The sequence below is a fragment of the Ceratosolen solmsi genome, unplaced genomic scaffold (genome assembly GCF_000503995.2).
Source record: "Ceratosolen solmsi marchali unplaced genomic scaffold, CerSol_1.0 scaffold45, whole genome shotgun sequence".
Lineage (NCBI taxonomy): Eukaryota > Metazoa > Arthropoda > Insecta > Hymenoptera > Agaonidae > Ceratosolen > Ceratosolen solmsi.
Window position 1 is genome coordinate 1,941,663 of NW_011948436.1, and position 24,396 is coordinate 1,966,058.

Consider the following 24,396-nt stretch of genomic DNA (forward strand, 5'->3'; position numbering starts at 1 on the left):
TCGGAAGAACTAACAGTTTAAAAAAAAAGAAAAAGAAAAATCTTGCGCACTGATTTGCTATAAACAATAATATTTTTAAATCAACGTCCATTTTTCATTGATCGTTTTATTTTGTTGGTTTGATTTTTTTTTTTTTTTTTTTTTTTTTTTTTTTATTTTTTATTGATCGTTTTATTTTGTTGGTTTGATTTTTTTTTTTTTTTTTTTTTTTTTGTAAAGTTTTCCCGAATTGAACATTTATAAACTTTTGCGAAGGTGAATATCTCACAAAAAACACTTTCAAATTGAAATATAACTGCAATGGATATGGAACTCTTGAAAAAAGAAATCCAACATGCCTGAGGATCGTATAAAAAAAAAGGTGCATTTGCATAGTAAATGTCTACGCGTGAAGGCTTTTTACATAAAATTAGATTGTGTGGGAGTATTAAAAAAAAAAAAAATGGTAGTTTAGTGAAATAAGAATTATGCGTTTATATAATACGTTAATTCTCAAAATAAAGAGCTCGGAGATCCGACTGTTTTTGGTCACAGATGTAATTTCTGAAAAAGGCAATCCCACCGAACTTATTTAATGAATACAGTCGGCAGAAATATGGGACACTAATCTCGCTCGACGCGTTTATAAACATTTCAGCGAAATTTATTTCGCCGCTTTCAAAGAAAAAAGCATAATGCGAAGAAAAAAATGCGTTATAGGTAAATTCCGGCACGTGTAAGGCGAAACGAATTCCTCGTGCGATTAAAAATAAAAGCCAACGCATGCTCGTGGGGGTGAAACGTATCGCTGAGGATGCTAATCGAGCAACCGCATGCTCGGAGTTGCGTGAAAAGTAAGCAGAGGACAGAATGCAAAGTTGTGTCGCGGCTCGCAGTTGAGTAAACAGTTGTGGGGAGAATGGAAGGAACGGGGAAAAGGTTCGGAAGTCGAATGGACGAACGATTCGAAACTGTTTCTCTTCGCCGTGGAGCGTGGACGTACGTTTACTTCAAAGCCACCCAGGGCTTGGCATTGAACCGCGGTTTCAGCGGGGCTAGTTAATGAACTGCCCGGCAAATATTCCCTCTGTCCTCGCGGCATCCATATGCCCACGAAGCATTCTATGAGCCACATTATTCGCGAAAATGTGCTCACCTCTAAAGCGGATCTTACACTATTACGTACGAATGACAAGTTCTTAGTAAGTGCACGCGCCTCGGCTTGTAATATCAAATTCCACTCAACTTGAACATAACTTTGATATCGTGTCTAACTATTCCTCTCTGTATTGACTGAAGCCTATTAACAGAGTGAACAATGTACCGAGGCTTTTTCATCCCGTGTTCAACTACTTTATAAAACATACCAAACTTTCTATAAGATTTATTTAATGACTTTTCGATACATTCCTGCCAAGTATGTCTCATAAATTTAGCTATTTTGTTAACTAAGACCTCATCTTATCATCACTTTATTAAAATCACAAATCCTATACCATTTCTTTCTTACAAGCTTCTGATTACTTAAATTCCTTTCTGAAATGTAACACTCAAATACAACATTCCCACAACACTTGTTATACAAAATAAAAGCAATTTTTCATTATTTATTCAAGTCTTCTCATTGTTACAATAAAGAGTTCTTCAGAAGAAAAAAAAAGTATTTATTATGTGATTTAACGAGAAAATAACATATTAATTTACGAATGTGTTGTTTGGCAAATCGAACAACATTCGATGTTTGGTATTCGATAAAAACGATAACAATATTTACAATAATCGACGATCAATTACCACATACGAGCAATTAAAAATAGAATCATTTAAATACATAATGTGATCGCAATGAGGTACGAAAATATAAAAAAAATCGTAATTTATGGAATGTTAATGATTATCGTTTGCGTATTTCTAAGATTTATTGCAAAACATTGCAATTCCGAATGCATTTGTTAAAATCAATAACATATTATAAAATAATAGCTTTATATTCGTATATAAACCTTTTCATTCGGATGTATTTTTGTACAAAAACCTGTTCGTATATTATAAATTGTCACACAGTGTTAAAAGTCGCACCTACCGGGACAAACTTAAATCGTTAAAAGATAAAATTCATTTTACCAAATAATAATTTTTAAAATTTCATAACTTACCCAATAAGTAAGATGTAATTAACTATTCATAATTACTTTATGTAATTACGAACTTAATGTATAATGCTCAATCTATTGGAAATCAAGTTTGAAAGATTGATTATTACAAAAATACTACTAAAGCAATATATAAAATTTTCATCTACTGCCATCTGTATGTAATTATTTTTTAATTAAGTAACATTCAGTCAATTCGATTTTACGTAAATAATTTATTCAAGAATATTACTCTACATTAGTGCAAAATATTACTACATTTTTTTTCAACGATAAAATTAAATTTATGGTGATTGCTGATTTCCATATTCCGCATAACTATATAATATTAATTACGTGAGTGATATCGAAAAACTATAAAACAACACACAGACGGACAAATAATATTTCATTAATCAGAATAAACATACGCAATGTTAATAGTATCTAGAATATCTATTATGTTATATCCTTATTCCGTTGTAAAATGTATTACTTTGCCACTGTAACGCTTAGTATTATTTATTATTAATCTAAGTTATATTTAAATTATCAGTCTATTACATGTTTGTAATGTTTATGTATTTAATAAGTATAATATCGTGTACCAATTTAAATACCTTAATAAAAAGTTTATTCTGACTTTAAATAAAAGTACACATAGTGCCTGTGTAAAACATAGTTTGAGTACAGATTGTATCTGGTAGATACTCTTGTAGATATAGATATACGTGTTTGCTTTCTTTATAAAAAAATTTTGAAATTTCAATTTAAAAGGAAATTTTATTATTATAGAAAAGCAATTTTGCCTTAACTGGAATGGCAATTTTTTTTTCTTTGACTTTAATGAACTCAAAATAGATGAAAATAAATAATTTCTAGAAATTTTAAAACATTTAATAAAACATAATGATAATTAAGAATTCATGAAAATACATTATTAAATTATTAATGCCATACTTTATGAAATAAGAGATTTAAATTAATTAGAAATATAGGTATAATATAAAAAATGCGAACAATCAAGTATGGCAATGATTTCGGGAAATGCATCTTGAACAATAACACCTGAATATAAACATAAAAACATAACTATGAATTAAAAGAGAATAAATAAAGAAAAAAAATCAATTACAGATTATTTATGGAAAACACATTTATAATACTTTTATTATATTGTTTTATAAAACCATAAAGTTTAATCTATGATTGCAACGATACGTATATACTTGACGAACAAAAAATCAATTTAATAATTAAAAACACTTTTAATCTCTTACAATTTAAAATTTAATTCAAATCGTAAATTTTTTCAGAATTCAAACATATTAATCCATTGTTTTAAGTATTCAATAAAAAAAATTTTTGTTCCAATTAATAAAATTAATTTATTGTTTCTTCCTAAAAGAATGATTTAAAATATTGAATTCCTCAAAAATTTAAAGGTAAACTTTCGTATATATTAAAAGAATAAAAGTTTGTTATTCTAAATTATAAACGTCAAAATGATCACCTTAATTAAATAATGATAATTAAATTGTAATTATATAGTATTTAAAAAGACTGCGGTCGCTGCAGTGATTATATTACTTGAAAACATTGAACAAAGCTTTCATTCCCTTAACTTTCGAATAATAAAAGAATTGATAATACAATTGACAATGTTTTATTCAAGATTGCCACAGCACTACATAATAAACAAGCTATCAGAGTTAAAGAACTAATGTAGCTCGAAAATACAAGTTCACCCCGTTTTTCTATTACAAATAATCGAGCACTCGATTAAGGCAAGAAATTTCAAAGAAAAATGGAAAAAGTTTAATCGTTCCTCCTTTACACTCCTCCATCGTGACGTTAAAATTAATAGGAGCAAGCTCCAATCTACGACATGGAAATGAACTGGCCGTTAACAAAGCAAAAGTTTGGAAACGAGCTGCCAAGGACAAGCGAATGAATTTAGAATAAAGAGGGAAGGTTCGGCTCGCTGTTGCGTCAGGACCAAGGGATAAACACGTGTTTCCACGCGCAACTTCCTAAGCGCCAACTTCGAAACCACCAAGACTACACCCGAATCGGCCTTTGCAAATCACAGTGTGTAGGGGTTCGAAAATCGGCGGGAAAAGGGATGCGAGCGCCCCCTCGAGTCACGTGGACGTAAGTTGGAAAAGCTACGCTCGAGCGGAAAAGGGTAACTCTAACTAGCCGTGGGGCACTCACCTGAGTCATTGATGAATGCTGTCAGTCAGGGCGATTGAAGCTCGGAAAAGCCCCGATCCGGTGCATCCAAGTGCTAGGAGGGGCGTCACCGACGAACCTCCAGGTGACGTAGTTGGTGTCCAGATGGAGGACGGGTCCGGGCGATCTACGCAAGCGTGGTTCTCGGGTACGCGAGTCGTCTTGTCTCGATGCCGAGCGCCATGTTTGTGGAGTTGCGCGCGTCGTCCTGACGATCGATTTCCCGCCTTCCCGGGTCTCCTTTCGTCGCACCCTGCCTGTCTGGGGGGAGAGGGTGGATGCACCACGCGGAGGTCCGCATGCGACGGTCAGAGGGAAAAGGGCTTCAGTTTTCTATAGCCGCTGTTGCTCGTGTCGCTCTTATCGAATTGATAAATCGCCTATACCGCTTGTTTGTTTGCTTTTCGGATTTCACCAAATGGAGTGAGAAGGAGAAGAAAAGGCGAGCGTTCGATGAATTTTCTTTTACTTCATTAACGCAATTACTCGTCACTATTTATCTTGCATAAGTTCAACTACTCTTCAATAACTTACATATCACTAATGGTTACAAACACATCAATGGTTACATAAAATTTACTTCGGTTTTTCACGACAAAATTTCGCGCTCCCACTCTCTCTCTCTCTCTCTCTCTCTCTCTCTCTCTCTCTCTCTCTCTCACTCTCTCTCTGTCCATCAATATTCCGTTAAATATTATATAATTATTTTCATAAATATTGGTCGTTGATATTAATGCTTGACGTTTAAACTGATTGTTCATATACTGTCGCAAAGGGAGTAGAGATATCATTACAGACTGTTGGCTGTACATGCTATTTATTATTATCAAAAGTATTAAACGTATTTCAATCTAGCTCAAGGTCAATTTTTTATTCTTATACAAGATTAATTATATTTCAGAAAGTACTATTAAAATTTTTAACCAAATCAATATATTATGCGTCCTCTTAGAGACCGGACAATTTATTTCATATTAATTATCAGTTGAATCAGTTTAATATCTCAATCTCACGTATTTAAAATTAAATTGAAAATACATTTAACGATGAACAATAATAAACTTAATAATGAATGAGTATATATGAATAAATGCCAACTTAGTACAGAAACTGATTGTATAAAAATTCGAGCTTGTCTGTCAAAATGTCATAATCTCGAGTACTTCCTATAATCTCTACGTTTCGCATCTGCTCTTTTCCCATCTCTTATGCATCATTTATTTCACTTCATCCATTTATTAATAGAAATTAATATTTATAACTCTATCTAGAAGAATAATCGTAAAAATTATAAAATAAGTACTACAACTAAGTGATTATTCAGTACTATTAATATTTCATAAGATGTCTTTTTCTCATTTAAACTGCGTCTAAGAAAATTTATTTCTTCTTTTCTTTATCTTATACTATTCTTGCACGCGCCCGTGCAATTAAACAATTTCGACTGACAGAATGACTGACAAAATTAAAATAAACAAATGAATAACACAATCTCTCATTACTTCCAGAAATATAAAATTCATCCGTCCTTAAATCAAACGGAAAAAATACATAAGCCTGTGACTATTCGTTACTCAAAACATCTGGTATTTCGTATTTGAATTTTTTATTTTTCTTGACGTTATGCTGGAAGCAACGGTTAGCAATGTGTCTAGCCTTTTTCCAACATGTCAACTCTCTGAATTATCTAAATATACTCAAATAATTTATGGTACCTGTAGGTTTACATGCTGGGCTCAAAATTCTCTTATTAAACATTAGTAAATAAAATTTTCATAGCATTATTAAATATTACAAAATGTTATTAATACTTCATCATAATAATTATTAATAATTTACTTCAAAATAAAATGATTGAATTTTGAATTAAACAAATTTACAAAATATATAAATGTATTAAATAAATGTATATATATATATATATATATATAAGCCAACTTTCAATAGTATATTATTAGATAATTCAATTAGAAAATATTCGATTAAGCTAGAAAATTCTATTTGTAATATGTGGTTTGAATTAAAAATAGGTTTTGTAATCCTGTGTCATTGCTAATTTAAATTTTTACAATAAACTATTTTACAATAAAAAAAAAAGGTTAAATTCTTTTGTTCTACTAATTCATAAACATATAAATTTTGTAATTATATTTAAGAATATAATACCATAAATATGTAAATAAATATTCGCAAATTATAAAATAACATTGTATTATGCGCAGTTCGAATTCTTTCTTTTCTTGGCATTAGACGTAAAACAACAATCAGCTCGAGTATAAGCAATGATCAATTAATTAAAACGCACTTGCATAAAATAATAAGTTCTTTATTTTGTCTCTACGAAGGGGAAAACTCTCAATGCTCCTAGTCCCAAATGAAACCTGCTTAACAACTCTCGGATGATGAATGCCTCGAGTATGAAACATCAACAAAATGAGCCTTGTCTCATTGTTCACTGTCCCTTTTATGATCTTTTGTACCTCCACGACTAATGCATCTAGCACTTCTTGATCATATATAAGTCATATGTGACAATATGGCTGAAGCTGCTAATTTTGTACCTCTATACAATACAAAATATATCAAACCTTATGAAAGACAAATCGACAAAAATCCATCGCTAATGAAATTATCAGATTTCATCTTTTATTAAAAAACATTGCATTTCACAAAAAAATAGATCTTTTAAAAAAAAAGAAAAAAAAAAAAAATCTAACCTACTTCCTTGAATAAATCTGAGTATCAAATATTACGAAATACTGACCTATGTAACTCATTAATTTCGATAAAGAAGAAAAAATGAAAAAATATCATGTATGTTTAATACCAATGCTATAAATAAATCTATCTAATAACATCCAATTAATAATATTATTAAAGTAATAAAAGATTTATTGATTTATCGAATTTCGTCGGCCAATTTATGATTGATTAACAATTATGAAAAATTAATCGTGACATTAACTACATTATTGTCGTTAATTTAATCGAAAACGTTCAGAAACAAGATTTAACTTCTTCCCGAATTTTTATTATTAAAAAAATTCTTCATCTTTCAATTCACTGAATGTTAAAGATAGAAAATTATAAACGATTGAAAAATTAGTCCAATTTAAGGAAGACTCTAATCTCAATTTAATTTACAATTGTAATGTCATATTTTAAATATAATACTTCTACAAAAATTATATTATCTTTGAAGCTTCAATATTTATTTATACACGGACAATAACTAATCAAATTGGAAAATCTTTATAATCGTTTAATAGTTTAAAATTTCAATTATTTCTAAAAATACTGCAATCCAAATCAAATTATTATTCATCAAAGCTTAAAAATATCACTTTATATATTTTGATCTTGTAACTAATTGTGATTAAAAACTTCCAACAATCTTTCAAATCGTTTTAATATTAAGAGTTTTTTAAATTAATTTTTGTTTAATATTATTATTTTCACGTTAAATTTGAAAACCTTTATAATTACGCTGAATTATGGATAAACGACATAATAATACCTTTTGCAATATACTATATGTATTACTAAATAGTTTAACCATACAATTGCATATATAATTAAAACCATATTGAAATAATGAATTTTGTTCGTAATTTTACATTACATGTTACGTATAATACATATTTAAAAAAAATGCATATATCGACTGTATATATATATATTAATTTTTTTATATATTGTTATATATATATATATATATATATATATATATATATATATATAATTTATATATTGTAATGATGAATGTTATTATATATATATATATATATATATATATATATATCATCTTGACAATGGAAATAAAATTAAATTATATTAAAAGTTCGTCCGTCATTATTTTAAATAAATTATATAGATTATTCAAGTTATGTGATAGAAGTATAATATAGTTTTTTCGTTAAACAATTTGTATATAAATCTATAATATAAGAAATATATCAACTTCTGTATGTCCGATATAGAAAGTCTAACGTTATGAGCAACATTCAATAGTTGCTAAAATATGTGCAATATTTTTTTCATACGTAAAAACACATATTGTCAAAACAAAATATTGTCTACTTGTAACTGCATAAATTTTGAATGGAAATAAGTTAAAAATGCTTAATGTCAAAAACAGTTTTACATCTTTTGGCTCATTCTTAATCCTTAAGCGGCATTATAGAGCCTTCATCAATGACTATAATTTATCTAAATTATTTAATATTTTTCTTTATAGTATTATGGATATATTCCTATTGATTACTGTAAATCACTTAAAATATCCGTAACTGATTAAAACGAGGAATGCTCAGTTTAACGGATCTGTAATACATAAACATATCTTGAATGTTTTTATGTTTATTGAATTTCTACAGTCTTACATACTAAAACCTGATATACCAAAATACTTGTCTACATTTGTATATGTATTTATTAATATTAGTATCTAAAATGTTTTTCTTCTTATGAAAAAAGAGAAGAGTGTTTAGATTCGATCGAAGTAAATTACAGGCAATACAGCTGTTTGTCGCACCTCGGAAACGAATTACCGATTGAAAATATATTCGGCAGAAGCAGCAACGACTTATTCAAGATTTGATTTATTTCTAGGACGTTTCTCTCGCTCGACATTTTCTACCTCTCTTTCAAAGCCTTATAGAAACGTTGGGAAATAAGTATTTTTCTAAAGCATTCTATAAAATATTTTAAAATAAACTAGCATGTACGAATAATTAATTTATTTCAACTAATGCATAAAAAGTAAATAAAAAATTTTAAATTAAAAAAAAAATCTACTTCCGAATTATTTATTAAATAAAATGCTATTCCTTTAAATTACTCACTTAAAAGGAGACTTATTTAATCATTGTTGGACTTGTGGTAACAAATTTCATTTAGTACGTCGATGTTATGACATAGATTTTGACCGACTGAGTAAGACAAATTTTTAAGCGTTCAAAACTACTCTCTGCCTGCGTAGCGCGCACGCGCGTGTGTGTAGGTGCGCCCGTGCGTGCCTGTGTGTTTCTTTGTGTGTATCTGCCTGCGTGCGTTCGTGTGTCTCTGTTTCTGTGTGTGTGTGTGTGTGTTTGTGTGTGTGTGCGGGTTTGTGTCTCCGCGTTGTGTGTTTGTGTGTTTGTGTGTGTGTGTGTGTGTGAATTAGTTGTTAGGGTTCGCAAGGCTTTTATTATTAATTGTAATCAGTGCATTCACAATGCATAAAAAGTTTTAAGCATTGGAAATTACTTTATGGTTTCTACTTGCTGCAAATTAAAAAATACTAATCATAAAGCTTTGCTTATGTTTTTTTGAGGTTCCCAACAAAATATCGTATTTTAAAAAATACTTAGTTATAAATATTAACTTAGCAATGATCATATTTTTTGAAAGAATAAAGTTACCCGATACTAATGAATTTATGAATACTCTGAACGATCAATTATATCTTTTTATTGAAAAATATTGAAAAATTCAGTAGAAATCGCGAATTAAAATCTGAGATATGTTGATGTTTAGCCCCCGGTTAAACAGGACTTAATTAAAAAAAAAAAAAAAATATTTTCCAGGACAACTTGATACAAAGAATGTCTTCAATTTTCCAACTAATTAGCAAAGTAAAACTTTTAATATAATCTAATTTTGCAAATGACAATAACATTATAAATTTTAAAAAACAATTAAAATTTTGAACAGCTCGTTTAATGCTCTTATTAAATGCCAATAGTAAATTAATTTTTCAATCTAAATCTTACAGCAGCAATAACGCGGTCACAAATTTTTCATCAATTAAATGCAATTTTTCCGATAAAAACATATTAGTTCCGCGTACATTCATCGTCCAGCTCGTACCATCATACAAGCATCAACGGTCTAATCAATCGATTTATCATCTGTTTTTCGTTGAAATGCCGAGCCTTGAGCTCCTGCAGATTGAGCGTCCGCTGTCGGTCGCCTCGATCCTCCTGAGTCGTGAATTTCTTGAGTTTCGATTTTGCTGATACCGGTAGCCGGCTCGCTCTCGACTCCTTGATGGATGGCCTTCGTAGGTCTCGTCCGGCCTCGTCCCCCGACTGATTGCAACTCCTCGTTTTAACTGGTCGCTCGTTTTCGGCGTCTCTCGAGCTCCTCTTAACGGCGTCCCAATATACGATTCAATCGAGAAAAGAAGCAAAAAGTCAAACGTGCCCAGACATTCAGCTATCTCATACTTTTTCGCCCCAAGCTAAAGATAGTACCCGAGCTCCTCTCTCGCTCCCTTCCCACTGTCCTCCTTGCGCGCGCGCGCTGTGTCACTATATATCTTTATCTCCTATCCCAACTCTCATTCTGTATACGCTTGTAAACTCCTCGACTTTGTAGGCCGAACTTTGAGCTGAAATCGAGCGCAAGAAGCGCGAAAATGGATGCAGCAGACGTACGAACTTCGAGTGGTAAGTCGAGGGAGCGTTACAGTAAATGCACGCACAGAGAGAAAATGCCGGTAGAGGACAAAAAAAATGCTCGACTTACCTTTGAGGCATCCTCGGTGATTTCCGCAGGAGCGGCGACGGCACTTTGAGAGAGTTCACATCCGCCCCGAGCCTGCAAGCACAAAGAAATCAGTTTGCCACGAGGCTAAAATATGCGACTTAAAATTCCTAAGACCCGATCGCGAAGAACGCGGCTTTTGCCTACTCCCTCGTACTTCCAATCAATCCCTTACCGAGACTCTTCACCGATCTCCTCCACTTCGGTAAAATCTCCACCGAGAAAATCGGTAATTGGCTTTGAAAGGGTTCGTGGATGATCGAGCCCTCGTGAAGCCATTATGCGCGACTACCTCTTAAAAAGCAAAAAATACCTAAATATTTAAAAAAGGCTCGGCGAATATAACCGACCTCCGACGAATGAAGAGTGACACAGACGAAGACTATATAAAGAGCCAAATCGAAATGTAATTTGTTCGCTGAGGTTATCCATGTGCGACGTAATAAGCGAGCGTCTAGTCGTTTCAGCATGTCGGTACGGTCAAGCCCCTCTCGCTTTGTTCGTATAATTGAATTTACGTTCGGATGGTACCTCCTTTCCTCATTAGTCTTATCTTAAGCGAATCCCAACATAGGGAGAACCGTTAGTTTTGCCTTTCGTCTTTTATGACGGCGGTGGTCCTATCGCGACCGCCGCAAGTTCCGCTCCTGTCGCGTGCAACGCGAGCCTTCAGCGACAGACTTTTTCTTTTATTTGTTCTCTTGTTAAGCGCTTTACAGCTTCGGCCGTTAACATACGCCGTGTCCCTAAGCACTTTCCGAGCATCACGAGTACTTTAAAGGCCGTGCGAATCGATGTCGTGTTTTTTTCCCTTACCAAGGACGGCATACATATGCAATTAGGAGATTTTTCAGGCTCGCTAGACTGTAAAGTGTGAAGCTTCCTTTCGCCGAGGCGCACTTAGAAAAACTAATTACTTTTTTCTCCCTAAGCTTTTTATTCGCTTTTCCAAAAAGATTTCCTTTTGTTTTGTTTCTTGCGGCAGAGCTCGGTCCTAATTAGCACGTGACTCGGTACTCGTAACTCCTACACTGATGAATTCTGAGAAGTTTCTACTCTACTCCATTACTCTGTCCTACACTTAATGCCAAGCTTTTTTCGAGCTTTCTTTTTTCTGCCTATGATAGATATTTCACCCGCTCACCGAAACGTAAAATATCTTGTCAACTAAGGTGCGAATATTAGTTCTTTTTCTTTTACTTCTTCTTCTTTTTTTTTTTCTTTTTTTTTTCTTTTGTTCTTTGACATGCTAAATTAGCCTCGGCGGGCATTCGCGTTTTTATGACAAAGTCAAATGGCTCTTGAATAAATGGTTATTTAAATTAATGAGTTTGCATACATATACAAATGCAGTCAGAGAAAGAAAAACAAAACAGAGTTATAAAATTAAAGAGAAAGATGAAGAAATAGGAGATGCAAGAATGAGAAAAAGGAAAGGAGCTCGTGTAGGAAGGCTGCTTCCGGAATCGAATGTACATAATACCGGCATACAATTATCGTTAATCGTGCTCGACGTCATCTTCGAGATCAAAAGTGACTTTATCCTGTTATTCAATTACAGAATTCTATTCGTTTCATTACAGGTGAGCAAAGAAGACAGCGGTAGAAGGAAAAGAAAACTAGTACATCCATTAGTTGGCCGAATCAAAGGAGCTCTCTCTCTCTCTCTCTCTCTCTCTCTCTCTGGTGTCATCCAATGAACGTTTTATTATTCTTATTATATTGTTTGTTTTTATTTGGAAATTAATTTTATTGCTTAAATTTTACTAAATGATAGAAAATAAAATCAAACAGCATCAACTCATTTGTTCTCCAAATATTTCTTGATAATATGGCAAAAACAAACATCATTATTATTCATACTGGTAAAAGCAAATTTTCCAAATGAATCATTCGAATAAGTATGTTTTTCAAGAGTGTTTCTGTCTTAAAATGGCCGTACTTATACATCTCTATAAAAACAATACAAGACAGCATTGTTTAAAATGCGAAAATTTGAACACCAAGTATTAAACAAAAATAAAGAACATAAATTTTAACCCAAAAGATACGACAAATTTTATGTATTCTCCTTGAGTGCCAATGTGAACATATATATTAAATCAGTTATAAAGATATATTAATATAGAATAATCGAATAATACATATTTTATATCAAATCATTAAAATAGAGTTTTGCACAACTAGTCAACCACAGAAACGAATACCATCATTTAATTAATAAAAGTATAATGTTTCAGAGAGAATAATTACTAATTAACAATATGACTTACACATTCATATTATATGCTCTGTATTATGCTTTTCATTATTAAACTATTTGGTAAATCTAAAGTATATATCAAAAGTATTCAATAACAAAATTATTGTGCAATGTAGTGCAAAGATATATTACATTTATATATGCTTCAGATAATTCTTAAGTAGAAAAAAATTATCTTTACTCTATCGAACGGTATGAGCAAATTATGTAGTAAACAAAGAACATCCAACTATTGAGAAACACAAGGCAAATCGAACTAAGATGTATAAATCAGTAAAAGAAGAAAATTTATTAAATATATTCTGCAACAATCAAGTTACTATGCAAAATGAAAATATGATGAATTGAAAAATGTAGATTATATTATAAGTGATATAAACATTGCAAGATGAATATTTGTCATCATCGTTTCATTTTATTTATAGAATATATATATTTATTTATTTATTTACAATATGTATGTTTAGTGTTAGTATTATGAAAATTCTAAGATGTTAATGGTTCATAATAGAATATGGATAATTATTTAAATTATCTTTTAATAATAATGTATTAAAGAATTTATTTAACTTCTCTCGATAATATATTTTTAAATTTTTTAATGCAGAAGATACAATTAAATAAATCATAATACTTTACGAAGTTTCGTAGTATTAATCTTTCATTGTTTGTAATTAAATATTTACAATCGAATAAAATTCACATGACATTCGTCATATTTTTTTATGATACATTAATATCAAAGGTTAAATATTTAAAAATCCGTTTTTAAATAATACTATATGTTTTAAACACATACAAATTTTAATATAGATATAATAAATAATCGTTAATATATAATATGTATATATATAATAAATAATACTTAATATTTTTCATAAAAAAAAAAAGACAATTCGTTGAATTGTTAAATAGGGATAAATTCCTATTAATTAAGCAAAAATGCAAATAAATGTCAATTTGTTCGTTATATCAACCTTATTCATAATACATTTTTATTCAATTTTTATGAAGCTTAATTTTATCACACAATTGTCAAGATTATATTTTTCTCTAGCAGTATAACTCTATATAACATATATTTTCATAACTTGTTGTCAAGTCAACATGTTAACGTTGTTGAGTGGAAACTTGCACTGAACATCAAGTAGCAGTGTAAGTCTCTACGAGGAAAAGTAGCGTTGAAACATTGTTGCCAGTTTTCAAATCGCACATTCAGTTTTGTTACTTTTTGCACAAATCCAACGTTCTTTAAAACATTGAAATTAAACTGTCATTCATGTATGAACACTTAACATTTAAAAAGAAATTTCTTTTTTTTAATATTATAAAACTTGCAAGAACAATTATTTATTTATTACTCAATATTTAAAATAATAATATTTGAACAATAAAAGATTTAATACTTGATGATACACACACACACACACACACACACACACACACACACACACACATATAAATAAATATAAAAATAAAAATTTGAAAACTTTGATTAAACAAAATGCAAGGTTTTATATTAATTATTCACAAACTACTCTAGAGAAATTGAAGAAACTGTAAATATAAACATTTTTTATTATTAAAAATTTATCCTGAAAACTTATACATCTGAATACATACACAGATGCGCGCGCGCGCGTACCCACACATCAGCAAAATGTATATGTATAATAAAAAAAATATCATATCCTGTAATTATTTTAGATATATATCTAAAAAGTAATATATTTAAAGAGTAATATAATAATAATGAAATGTATAATATACATCATAATATATCAATACCTATTAATATATTTATATATTATCTTATATCAATAAATATGATATATTTTCATTATTGATATATTATCATTTTTATACAGATTTATATAAGTACTTTTAACTTTTCGTCGAAAGCCATGAATTTTTTAACGAAATATTATAACTTGTAAACGTAAAGAATTAAAAATTATTGCTATTGTAGATAATCAAGTGGATACTCGGACGTTTTATGTTAGATATGCTTCAATCAGATAGGAAAATTTAGCAAAACTAAATTTTTTTACAGACATTTCCAAATAGACCTGTAAATACGTTGGTGTAATTGGCAATTACATAGGAATATCATTTAACCGAATCTGTAGACTTATATCCTGAATATGTACTTTAAGATTCCGAGTTTTTTTTTTTTTTTCATACTAACGTTTATAGAATATTATTTGCTTGAAAATATTTTATGAAACGTCAATTAAGGTAAAATACTAAAGTATACTTAATGTTTTTATAAATATTAAAAATTACCTGATGCTTTTTTGCAGCTAAGGCCATTTTTCGTCGATTTAATGCACTCACGGCATCACCGTATGATCGCCGCCTCACAAGATCTTCCCTCTATAAAGTATTTAAATTTTTATTACTATTATTTTTTTTATTATTATTATTTTTTTTTTTGCATTATAAGCAACCGCATCGTTATTTAAATTATTATTCATTAGCATTATATTAGTAATTGAAATTATAATTATGTGCTAACCAAGGCGTGGTGTTATAGTTTTTTTTAATTTGAGCTCGGAGAATATTTAGTCTTACCTCAATAACCAAAGCTCAGTCAAAGCAGTTAATCTTCGAGGAACTCGCTGGCTCAAAATAGGAAGCCAAAGGCTTGTAACTAAATAGAGTATGAAATACAGCTTGTGTAGAATAGTTGATTGAGAAAATTATGAGGAAAATTTAATCAGAGCTATTATTATTATTGTTATTATTATTACTATCTCTGTAAAAAAAAAAAAAAATAATAAAATAAAAATAATTGCCAATACCGATTAAAAATAGAAAAATGTGTAAGAACTTTTCAATACAATTGTAACATTCATTGCCTTTAGTAACACACGTGATATTGTGTGCACAAATTAATTTCATTAGAAACTGTATTATTAAGGAATAGAAATGTAGTAAATATTATCAATATAAAATATAAAAAGAAAATCAATAAATGAGCATATTAAGCGAAAAAATCAATGCAGCTAGAAACAAATGCATTGGTATCTTGGAAAAGGAAGTATTATTTTTTATTCTTTGCAAAATTGCTCGAAATATAAATCGAAAATCGTATTAAGCAGAGGAATAATATGTCTTTGCTTTGCAAACTCCCATTTCGCACAAAAACAGATAAAAGGTTCAATCGATAAAAAGTACCCAAGCCTGATCAGATACGATTTCATTTGCATATGCAGTCGGCCTCAAAATGGTATCCAATGTTTATATAAACGAACAATCTAGACTATTGTCGAAATCTAAAATGTAAACAATTATGTTATATGAAATAATGTGAGAATGTCACGAAGAAATATTAATGGTTAATTAATGGGAAGTTCATTAATTCACAGAAATAAATTATTCGTTGAGCACTTTAATGGACTACCAGTAGGTATGAAATCAATGTTACTATAAATTCTTTGAGAATTTATTAGTTATAACGATTGAAATGAAAATTACAAGGTAACTTAGTGGAGCGGAGTAGCTGTAAAGGCGGTAGAAAATAATATAAAGAATTTAATGAAAACTCATTTTCTGTGCAACGAAAGAGAAACTGAACCTAAAACAACGAAACGCATCACCGAATTATTCTGATATAAGGTGTTTCGATCAACTCGCTTCAGAATCACTCAGTTACGAAAATAGTTCTAGAAGATAACAAATACACAAAAAAAATTATTTCAATATAAAAACTGATACTGTATGAACAGTACCCAAGTAGACACGAGATTTTTAAAAAATATATAAGAGAGTATCTTATAAAGAAATATATGATTTGAATAAGCAATTCAATTAATTATTAGATAATTATTAACTATAGTTAAAATATTATTATAATTTTTATTTCCTTCTTATAATAATATTTACGATTATTATAATCGTTGTGTCACATGTTATTAGTGTTATTATTTAATATTGCCGTAAATCATAACATAATTTACGAAATTATTCATCAACATAATATTTAATTATTATTGTTATTGTTGTTGTTGTTGTTGTCGTTGTTATTATTATTATTATTATTATTATTATTATTATCATTATTCATAGGTCTGCTTTTTTATCAAATTTTAAATCTTTAATCTAATATTTTTATGTATTTAAAAATTGTGTAATTTTATCATAGGTCTGCTTTTTTATCAAATTTTAAATCTTTAATCTAATATTTTTATGTATTTAAAAATTGTGTAATTTTATTATAACATGTATTTTTTAATAATAATTCAATTCTTCCAGTTTAATATTGTATAATATATTAAAATATATAACATTAAATAAAATACTCTTTATACTGTTTAATTTACTTCAAAAGACTTTTTACAGCTTAAAATAATAATTATCTTTCTTTTTACTTAGTTGTAACTCTATTACACAAACTAGTGATGAGTTAATGAATTTTTTAAACTAATGATACGGAACTATAATTAATTAATCCAACTATCTATTCGTCGGTACTTACAGTTTAATAGCTTTTTAATATGTTAATGGCAGTAAATATCTCATCAAAACTAGTTATTGCAATATGAAGTTTAGTAGTTATAGATTTTAACGTGTAATATTCAAGTTTCATTTTTATTAACAACCAAATGATTGTTAGCGTATATTCTACGTCTCAACCAAACAATTTATATTCTCTTATAAAATCTCTCCTTAAATTACACCAAATTCGACCTACTTTCGAAATGTTTCTAATCGACTTTATATCGACGTTCGCTTCAAACGCGTTATTCTCTTTATTGACGTTTTACACATTTAACATTTTATTTTTCTCAGTTAACACTTCAGTACCTCTAATACGGATCTCATAGCTTTCCTAATACAACGATGGTTTTCTAAAATTGTTTTACTTATTTTAATTAGATTTATTATTTTATTTTTATAATCACACTTTACTACATTTTTTACATTTTCCATCAAAGTATCTCCTCACCTACCTAGACTTTTATCGTTGTTTTTAACTATATATTAAAATTTTCTTTTACAACTCTTTTCCTCTTTATCAATATTGGTTTTCGTTCGACCCAATTGTTATTATTACCGATGATTTGGATAACTTTAAAGTGATTATAGTTTTCAGTTGGATATTAAACTATCTAATCTTTTTTTTTTTTAATTTGTCATGCCATATAAGGGGTCGTTACATTTCTCGTGCTTCTATTATTCTATGTGGCCAATTTGATTGCGGTAATAAAATTTATAATAATAAATAATACTAAAATAATAGTATTAGTACTCTACCGCCGATGAATCAAGCGTAAAAGATTTTAATATATTTACAAAATTATAAATAAAATAATGTAGCGTATTTATCGTTTTATTAAAAAATTATCGTATTGCAGAGACTTTAAATAAAATATGAAAAAAACGATCATTCGGCAAAATTTGGTAGAATTATTACCATGCAAGTATTTTTATAACCGAGATCACAAAAATTTAATATTTTTTATTCGTTTTGGTCAAATTATATATAAATCGAATTGCTAATTTATCAGATTAAACATTATATCTGCATTTGCCTGTGCATTTAACGCCTCCGCAATTCTCTCTCCCTGTATGCATATGCATATATGTATATAATTTTATAAAATAGTAATATTTTTCATTTAATACATCAATGACATTTGAATTTCTACCCTTCGAACTTATATTTCTATATAAATTTCTATATAATAATATAAATATAATTCATATATAATTTAGAATTTTTTATACAATAATAATAATTTTATTTTTAGAACATAATACACGCGAAAATGACAGATTGATAAATTATAATACTTTCTTATACAACAAAAACATTCTTATATTTGTTATTTATTTAAATGTGTTTTTAAAAATCTAAAAATTTTAATTCATTATCATTATTCATATTATTATTGAAAAATGCCAAGATACGATTGCAATATTTGTTTGCATATTTATTATGAATATTAATTTTTCAATAATAGTTAACAAAAAATTGTAAACATTATATTTCGTCAGGATGTTAATTTAGAAGTTGATTAGGTAGATTAAAAAACAATTTCTATTATAATAAAAAGGATATCAATTTAATTTCAGTAATAATGACTGTAAGAAATAATTTCTTTAATGAAATGTAATTTTACATTTATAAGTTTAAGTAATGTACAGTGTAATGAGAGATGAAAGAGAATATATTCAAGTTGATTTTCCATTCTAATCATCGTTTCCCTCTATGCAATTATATTAACTTTATGTATCCATAAATGCCTTGTGGTGAAAAAGTATTTAAAAATATCTGTGTAATAAAATAAAATAGATGTAGACGCCAGTAATGTCTATAAATTACTAGTTTATATAAATAAATAAATAAATATGTGTGTGTGTGTGTGTGTGTGTTTGTTGTGTGCGCGCTCGTGCGTGCGAGTGTGCGTGTCTGCGTGTATTTATATTTGTATTAATAGCTATGAACAAAATTAATGGATAATGTTTAAAACTGTAATAAAGCAAGGAAAAATTATTTCCGCGTCCCACAAACATTTAATCTATTCCCGCCCTAATGAATAACCATAAGATAGACGAGTTCTCAGATCACTTTAAGAAAGCCAAATTACCTCATAAAATTAATAAATTAATTAGGCGCGTGCACTCAAACTTTGCCCCAGTGAACTAATTATAGAAGCCAGAAGCTTTGCTCGAGAATGTGGTTCATTAAAAGATGAGAGAAATTGCGTAGAAATCGCGAAGCAATCGCCATCAACGCACAGTATTCTTTTCACTGTCAGGTAATAATTTATTGATGCCGTTAGGAAAATTACAGATAAAAGACCGTATATGTTTAATTATTCGTTACTTAAATTGTTATTTTATTTGTATTGCGACAAAAGATTTTGCTATTATGTTTCAAATATTCATTATTTGTAAGGTTTTATTTAGAATTACTCATTGTATTATGAGCTTGACGTCACAATAAGTACAATGACACATTATGCAAAATTCTTAAATTCTCCAATGACAATTTTTAGTAATTTGTAATTATGTTTATAAATTAATTATTCGAATTCTTTAATTTGTTGGAATCAAATTCTTATGCTAAAATGTAAATATCGTTGTCTTCAAAACTAATTATACCATCACTATACTTGCAAATGAATATAATCATCAATTTTATGAAATTACATTGAATAAAATAATGCAAATACTTCAATAAATATCCGAATTTCCCGAAATAACTCTCCATGTTTTACAATATCAGTTAAACTTCCTTTGGAAACTATTAGTACCTACAGTATGCATTTTCTGAACATGTATTTAACGAAAATTTAGATAATTGAAAGCAATTATATAAAAGCTTTAAATATACATATTTTAATGTTCTTGATTCCACGTAACAAAGCAAGTGGACATAGTTTTTAAATAAGATAATAAATTTCAATATTTAATTTTATTCATCTTAATTTCTCATTTTTAATTTATAAAATTGTCTAAGAATAACATGTTGGCAATGCATTCTTTTGATCAAATATAAAAGTTAAAAAAAATTTTCAATAGCTCAATCCGAAGAGAGAAAAAACGTAAACTAAGAAATTTCTGATAAGAAGTATTGAGAAATATGCGCCAAACGCAGAGTTAAATAAGAAATCAAATTAATAGCAAAAGTAAGAAAATGAGTAAAGAACTGTACTTTTCTACCAAAGTGAATGATGCCAGTGCAAAATGAGGAAAGGAAGGAAGGAAGGGATGAAAACTTGTGCATCGTGTATTCTACTACTTATTAGATTGAAGCTGATGGGCTAAAGTCTAGTTACGCGCAATTCGCTCGCTTTCGTGTAACTTGATTTAGAAAAATTGTGTAAAAATTGCGTAAAATCACACGGAATTGAAAATTAAGATGTTGGATTTAAAAGTATCTGCTGCAGTCACATAACGATTTTTCTTTAAATTTAAATTCCTTCACATCGAAATTGTTCTTAATCGAAATTTACAAAATTCGCAAACGTTTTTATGCGGCATAATAGGATTTTCGTTTCTTGGAAAAAAATGCTAAAATTTTCACTTCCTTGGGACTTTTTTAAGCTTCCTCTTACGATTATAAACTTAGACGAAAATCTAAACAAAATTTAAACTTTAATAACAAATAAAAATCGCGCTTGTGCGTATATTTGCCTACCTGTATCCGTACAAGTATTTATATAAATCGGTGAAAAATCAAGTTGCATTAGTAAATTTAAAGTTAGTTGTGCATCATCTTCAATACCCTAATTATCAAAACTATTATACTTATTCGAGAATATTGCTACAATATTTATAATATCAAATCTGCGTGATATTAAAAAGCTTTCTCCAGTCTCTGTAAATTCGACAAAGATCTCTCTTACGCTCTTTTTGCCCCTTCGTACTTTGGGTCGGAGACGCTCGCGGTCGGGTCCGAGCGATCGGTCGAGCTCCGCCGTAATCGGTCTTATACACTGGTAGTCCTTGAGGGTGTAGGGTCGGAAGGCTTGCACCGACTTACACGGCAGGACTGCATTGTCTAGGAGGTACTGCGACTCCAGCACGCGCCGATAGAAGCTCGGCTCACTGTTGTCGTCCTTGGGGAGCGAATCGCCGTAGTTCGGGACGCCCTCCTCATGGAGCTCGAGGTCGAGACGCCCGTCGGTACTGTCGCCGCAAATCGACAGTCGGTTGCTCTCGAGGGAGCGATGTCGGTTTGGCCGCTCGATCCCTGTGGATCACCAGCCATTTTCCTTTAGTTAGGCTGGATTTTGCAAATTTTGATCGCTCGGCGATCGATCCGACGAACGCTTTGCTTTGGCGAATTTGAGAGAGATGGAATGCTCGCGGCTGAATAACGTCAATGTGCCGAGGCGAATGACGTATTACATCGCCGATATTAATGTCGCTTATGGATTTAAAACGAATACCACTGAGCATTTCAAATAAACAAATTGGTTTTTATTCAGTTATAATAATGCAATGTCTGTCAAAAGTTTCTTGATTGTGCCAATTATATATAATGCGGAATTGGAACATTTTATCTTGCAGCCTGTCTTTTACTTATAATCTAATAACAATGCTCGCTGCTTCGAAACAACACAAAAACTTTTGTTCCCAAATATATTCATACTCGTTACTTTGGGTTGTTTTCATTCGTTTTTTTTTTTTTTTTTTTTTTTTTTTTTTTTTTTGCCGACATGACAAACTTTCACGAAATTATTAGGTGCAAATAGAAATTAAACTCGGAGTCATAAAGTTATTTTATATTCAAATAAAAGAAAAATAGAAGAATAAATGGAGAAAAAAGGAAAAAATTAATGCAAAAAGGGAGGAGGATATTGTATGTATGTGTGTATCGCTACATATAGGAATTAAAATTATTGACTTTTCGTACATCGCCTGAGATTTTTGCCTCTAGACAAATAATAAAAGAAGTCCCGGCTAATCGTGAAATTTTTAAAAGTGCGCTAACTACATAAAAATAAAAGTTAATTAAGATATTAACCTTGTATCTTTAAAGGCTCGCCGAGTGCTTTTAATTATTTTTCTTTTCTCGTATTTTCCATTTGTAACTCATTACGTTATGCTTATCTAATTCGGTGCAGAGGAAAATTAGACGAAATTCCGCGTGGCAGTAATTCGACAAAGAATCGCACTTTATTCCGCAAAAATGCTTGTATCCTCTGTAATTAACATTCAAAGCCAATGAAAATTGCTGGGAATTCGATTAAAATCGGGACCGCAAAGCAGCCGAAAAGGGAGTTCTGCTCGACGGCTGCCAACGGGAGAAGTGGAGCCGAGTGTTATATATATCAAAGCGAAAGAATAATTGTCGGGAGGAAAAATTTCCCGACATTCGCAAGAGCAGCTAGGGAGCCTAGTCTGTGATCTCACCGAGTCTTCGGCAATAAAGGTCCAAGTAAGTGGCAGGACGTCTCGGCGGTAGTCGCGGCCCCGGCAGTGCAGCTTTATCGCACCGCTCGGAATCCGTCCGGATTCGAGGATCGGGGGGTGGCTCTTGGAGAATCCGTGGCTCGCAACGAAATGGGGACTGCGGCGTTCCTGTGGCCCTCGCCGGGATTTCCTTTTTGACGATGGCTTGCGAATGTCTGACCGGGAGACGGCTCGTAAAGGACGCCAGCGACATCGAAGAGGACACCCCAACTGTCGCCGTTTGCCATTGCAAGCACTCGTCGCTTGCAATTACTGCATTCTTTGCACTTCGCTTAAGCAACTCCTCTGCGGTTTCATTAGAGCTTTCCGGACCTCGTCATAAATAAGTTCCGTAACTCGTTATTCACTTATTCTTTTTTATCGCGTTCTATTGCACCCCCCACCCCCTCCCCAACCCCTCTTCCCGGTAATTTTGCCTTGTCAAACGGATTTCTTTATTTCCTCCTTCAAAGCTAATGTAATAATATGTATATATACACGCGCGTATATATATCGAATGTTTTATAAGAATCTAGTTTAATGCTTTGCTTTGTAAAAATTGCATTGTTTATGAGGAGATTTTTTTTTTAAATCCTTATTATGAGTTTTTATTATTTTTATTTTCAATTGCAATTAACGTTAATTGATTTTTTTGCTTCTTTTACGATAGCAATGAAGCAGAAATTTATGAATCAACTATCATTCACCGACTATGCTATGGTGTATCGTAATCAAATTTTATATATATTCGTATGTATATACTGAAAAAATGAAATTCTTGTTTTCTATCTTAGGTTAATAGTGTCGTTAAGGTTAAAATTTACCAGTGTTCGTTTTCTTTCCTTCATGGATATTTAAATCAGAAGAAGATGGTCGTGGCTCGTTTTCTAAAGAATCCAATGAATATACCGACATTACCACAATAAAGATTTACGGAAAAAAATATACCGCCAAATAAATACTACGTCATGAAAACTAGTTTACAATTTAATTAAATTTTATATATTGAAGTTGGCGTTTATCATTTATAAATAGAGAAAAAATTATGTACATATACAAAAAATATTAAAGCAAACTAATCTTTGCGTTGCTTTTTAAATGCTACGAATTATAATTTTAACGAACCAATGTCCTAACTATATAAACAACTTCTAAATAATAATGTCTAGATAAAAGAAATTTGTTTAAATTTAATATTAACTGCAAACAATTACTATCATTTAAAAGAATTCTTTATTTAATTTACCTCGTGTACAGAAATATAAAATGACTTCTGTGAAAAATATTACTTAAATGAGATGCCATATTTATCAAAAAGAAAAAGAAAAAAATAAAAGCTTCGTCTTT

At 30.1% G+C, this 24,396-nt stretch overlaps 1 protein-coding gene across 1 annotated transcript in view; it reads right to left on the reverse strand.

The window, feature by feature from the left end:
• The window catches only part of LOC105365154 (uncharacterized), a 46,198-nt gene extending 22,234 nt beyond the window's left edge, over nt 1-23,964 (reverse strand). Inside the window, 3 exon segments of the mRNA XM_011503249.1 lie at nt 21,290-21,377; nt 21,498-21,844; nt 23,874-23,964. Coding sequence (XP_011501551.1) covers nt 21,290-21,377; nt 21,498-21,844; nt 23,874-23,964 — 526 coding nt within the window.
• Nucleotides 23,965-24,396: the final 432 nt, after the last annotated feature.